The sequence below is a fragment of the Asparagus officinalis genome, chromosome 4 (genome assembly GCF_001876935.1).
Source record: "Asparagus officinalis chromosome 4, Aspof.V1, whole genome shotgun sequence".
In the NCBI taxonomy this organism is placed as follows: Eukaryota; Viridiplantae; Streptophyta; class Magnoliopsida; order Asparagales; family Asparagaceae; genus Asparagus; species Asparagus officinalis.
In genome coordinates this window covers 37,049,340-37,054,043 of record NC_033797.1, presented here as the reverse complement: position 1 = coordinate 37,054,043, position 4,704 = coordinate 37,049,340, and the positions used below count along the sequence as shown (strand labels likewise).

Sequence of the window (4,704 nt, the reverse complement as noted above, 5' to 3'; positions counted from 1 at the left end):
CGTTGCCCAGTCTGATGCGTCCCATATCGACCCGTATGCCCACATTGGACGGAGGGGGAATGTGGCCTCGCTCTTTCTGGCGTACCGGCGAATCGGGATGTCATCGACGAAGAATCTAGAAGAGGAAGAAAACATTCAATTTTAGCTCTTTTTTTTTATATAAAGAACATGATCTATTACATTAATGTTGCAAAAAAAAAAAAAAAAAAATTAAATACACTAGGATCTAACATAGAGGTTAGCATCCAAGCTAAGGCAAAACTTAGGGGATGTTTGGATAGGTTTTTTTGGATGGTAAAAAAGGAAAAAGCTGTAAAAAATGTCAGTTTTTTGGCAGCTTTCCCCCAAAATCATCTTTTTAAGAGGTGATTTTGGGGGAAAGCTGCTAAAAAGCTGACATTTTTGACAGCTTTCTCCATTTTTACCACCCAAAAAACAGGAACCAAACAGCCCCTAATTAGTCTGTAACGTATTGATTGCAGCTTTTATTTAAGAACGTCATTCTCTTTTAGCTTTTCTAATGGGAAGCTTTACGCGCGTGAAATCCCAACACCCAGTATCAAATTTATATCAAACTAATAGATAGAGATTCTCTTAGATTGAGCTATTTAACGTCTGATTGTGACATCCCACTGAAAGTTATAGCGACATTTGCAAAAAAAAAAAAAAATTCCAACATCCGTGTGGGAGAATGAGAAATTAAAGAGTTTATATAGTAAAAGCTAAAACGTAAGTGTAATATCGGCTAGTCGATTTTGGCAGTGGTTGAAGTTCAACGGTGCGTTACACTTGGTTAGTCCCACAACTTGCACGTGCTAATGGACCCACGGGCCCGGAGGGTGATAATTATGTCGTGAACTTTCAAAATATCACTAAACTCCCATGAACCTTTTGGAATTGCGGAAAACCTTTTGGAATTGCGGAAAACCTTCGTGAACTTTCTAAATTTTATATATACCTCCGTAAATTAGAAAAAAAAAAACAATATAAAAAGATATTTTGAAAGTTCATGGGCGAATCATATTATTATAAAACCCTTCTCTTCCTTTGTTTTGGTTCAGGCTTTGAGATCAAGTGAAACAAGGAGAGGGTGAGGTGGCATTCTATTATTATTGATTTGACTTCAATTGTGGGAAACACATTTTCTAGCTTTTTGCAAGGAAATCACTTGCAATCATATAAAGTGATTTCTTTGTCTTTGTTTTTTTCACTTTTATGGTTTAGGGAAACTAATCAGACAGCCTCTTAGTTAAAACTCTAAAGGTGTCTTGGGCAAACACCCTAAAACTGGGTCAGAACTGATCCTGACCTAGTTCTAAACTAAACATGTTTTCTTTTGTTCTTGGGGGAGGGCTGATCAAAAGAAAACTAGCTAGTTTTAGGGATCAATATTTTTGTGCTTATTTTCTTCAAAAAAAAAAAAATTTTGTGCTTAGAAGGCAGGGCCAATGCTGATCATGTTTTACCCAAACATAGTGTTTTTTTTTTCAAAATGGGACTAAGACCAAGCTTAGCCCTATTTTGAAGAATTGCCAAACAAGACCTAGTGGTTGGTACTAATGAATCCTATAGGCATGTAGAAACAATTAGTATTTGACAAATTGTCTATTTTCTACAATTATGTTTATTGCACTGTTATCAATCAAATAATTTATGCCAAAGTAAAAAAAAAAAAACAATTTCCGCTGCTAACAATCCAACTGAGAAAAAATTGACCGGTACAGTTGTGGCACTCTCAGATGCCATATTTGCTAACATCGGAAATTACTCCAAATATATATATGAGCAAAAAAGAATAAGAAGTCAAAGGGAAAAGAAAATTGATGGATGTACGAAGTTTTCTGTTTAAATAGCTAAGTTTCGTAAATATTCTTCAAATTTCTTTGCAAATTGATGTTGTAAATTGATGTCTAGACCTTAGAGGTACCTAAGATTGTCGGTGGGCTAGTATGAAAAGAACGTTGGTTGACGGCATGCGGCACAGGTACACTAGCTACATTGTATGTTATACGTTTATAATATCCTTTTAATGTAATTAGCCGTACTGATACTTCGCCATCAACATGGGGTCCTAATGTCGGCCTAATCAAAGTGGTCATGTACAAGGGGGTTTTTTGCATATATATCCTCCTCAAATCTTCTATATCTGCAAAATTATTCCTTAAATCCTGGTATTTATAAAATTGCCCCCGGTTCCCTCGCACTTGTTATTTCTACCCCTTTCATTTACCAATTTTAGTTTTTAAACGGAGAATTATTGCAAATCTATTGGAGATTATTGGGAGTTCTAACACTGCTTTGTTTAGAAAGCAACATTCTTAAGTTGGAGCGTTAAGAATGCCCAATATGCTAATTTTGAGATGTTAATTTTGTAAATATCAAGGGTAATTTACAAATATTAAAGATTTGAGGGGTATAGATGCCGAAAAACCCAAATATAAATAAAAAAATGATGGCATGAATCATGATACATAATTTTACTTAAATTTAAAGAAGATGGTCCCACGTGTTTTGTAAGTTATCAATGTACTGACCAAAGAAAATCTCCAGCAATTGCGTCACATAATTATGCAATCGCTAAATGGCTTAGATTTATAGTGCAAAGAAAGGATGAAGAAAGTAGAGGTCCAATATATATATTATGTGGTTACACGCTTCATATGAGTTATCAATGTACTTAAAAAATTAGACTTATAGATCTATATAGGTATGGAGGACGCTATATCAGAATTGTGAACTTACTTAGAAAAGTGAGCTATGTACAAAGGGAAAGAAATAGAGCAGTTATAGTACTCTGATGTCACTAACAGAATGTATCTCATCAGCCAGCTTATTTGTTGATAGCTCTATTAGCAAAATAACTGTCTTATATATTCACTTTCCAATGTGACCAATAGAATGTAACTTGTCTTCACAGCCTTTAATAAAATTAATAGTTATATTATTATTGATTATTTCCCTGTATATATTATATAGGGTTTTTTTATACGAATTCACCACAAAGGATATAAAATTATAATTTTCGTAGAACCATCATGAAAATATGCATCCTTAATAAAGTGCCACCAATAATGATTTCCATCTATATCATGTTAAATAATATGCTAAATCCCTAAAATATCCTCATGTTGGACCCACCAATGTATTATTATATTTTCTCACACTAACAAAAGTACCTTATTTCCCTCTAAAACTTAGTTAACTCTCAAAAAACTTTTAATTTTCTCCAAATACCCCACCCCCAAAAAAACCCTACTCACCCCCTCAAAACTTTGACATAAGATCGAGGCATTTAAGTCATTTTATACTATTATTTAATAAAACATTAATGAAAATTGTAACTTGGTGGCACTTTGCAAAAAAGTTCATATATATTTTTATGGCGGTTCTATGAAAAATAAAACTTCACGGTGGTTCTCTCCAAAAAGCACTATATTTCGCCATGGTTTCATATGGAAAAGGATCAAACCATAGATGAAACTTCATTTCTCTTCCAATAATCCTCCCATCGCCGCTCCCTCGCACGTACACATTCGTCTGAAGGGTGTAAGGCTTTCCAGGGATCGTGCCCAAGAGCTCAATGTCCACCTCATCATGGAATCCTGGATGAGCTTCATTATTGGAGAGCTTCAATCATAAAAGCAATACATGTTACTATTTTTCAAGAAATAAAATTAATTTCAAGATAACCATCCGACTATCAAATAATATTTAAAGAAATTGTGATAATTCATTTTTAATATGCATAATCAATACATGTTACTATTTTTCTTGTAAATTTCATTAAATTTTTTTTTTTACTTTGAACTGAATGCAAATTATAGTTGTACATTAAATAATTAACTTAATTACATACATGAACTCAGAGTTCATATATACTCACATAGAATGCAGTATTCACTCCTGCAGTATACCCTGGTTGTAGTTTCATGGACACACCAAAATAGCCATTTCGGTACGCGCGTCTCGATTTGAATCCGCTCCCTGATCAGAACAAATTAGCTTATAATTATTTTAAAGATAAATTCCCAAAAAAAATACTCGATGACTGCACACATCAAGGCAACGGGGAGTAAAAACCTGAGCTTTTATCAAGCCACAGCGTGGAGGATGACTGGTCCTGAGACACCCACTGGTGGGCCCCACCGGTTGCTGTACCGCCGGTAAAACCCCAGGGTGCTGACCTTGGAGCTTGGATAGTAGCCAGGGGAAGGCTGAGAGCTCACACAGTGAAGGAGAATGAGGACGAGGAAGGAGGAGTAGAGAGCCATGGAGTTGATGAGTCTTGAGAGGAGTAAGTGGGGGAGTTAGTTTTGCGCTAACTTGCGATGAGAGAGGGGTCATGGGAGTAGTGCTACTATAAATAGAAGCTTTCTGGGCCCCACGCACAAAAAAAAAAAGAAAAAATGAGTAGAAAAGAGAATGAAAAAGGCGGGAGGAGTTAACTGGGAGTTAAATCGGTTATAGAGTAGCGAACATAAAGCCAAGGAAGTAAATTTGTTATTTTTTTGCTTATTTCTTGGAAAGCGTGTATTGAAGAAGGGTCAGGTGGGAGTTTCTTGAAGTACGAGTGTTTACTATGGGATGTGTCTGTTGGTCAATGTGAAGTAATGTTGGTCTCAATTCAATCAATGTAGAGCCTATAATTGCAAAATCTTGGAAAAATTGCTTCAAGGCCCCAAAACCCAAAAGACAATATGCCCA

At 35.4% G+C, this 4,704-nt stretch overlaps 1 protein-coding gene across 1 annotated transcript in view; it reads right to left on the bottom strand.

Moving 5' to 3' along the window:
* LOC109837205 (probable xyloglucan endotransglucosylase/hydrolase protein 32) overlaps nucleotides 1–4,312 on the bottom strand; it is a 4,800-nt gene extending 488 nt beyond the window's left edge. Inside the window, 6 exon segments of the mRNA XM_020405341.1 lie at nucleotides 1–115; nucleotides 2,472–2,480; nucleotides 3,410–3,627; nucleotides 3,884–3,984; nucleotides 4,081–4,139; nucleotides 4,141–4,312. The exon segment at nucleotides 1–115 is cut by the window's left edge and continues 488 nt beyond it. Of these exon segments, the coding sequence (XP_020260930.1) occupies nucleotides 1–115; nucleotides 2,472–2,480; nucleotides 3,410–3,627; nucleotides 3,884–3,984; nucleotides 4,081–4,139; nucleotides 4,141–4,271 (633 nt within the window). The 5' untranslated portion in view covers nucleotides 4,272–4,312.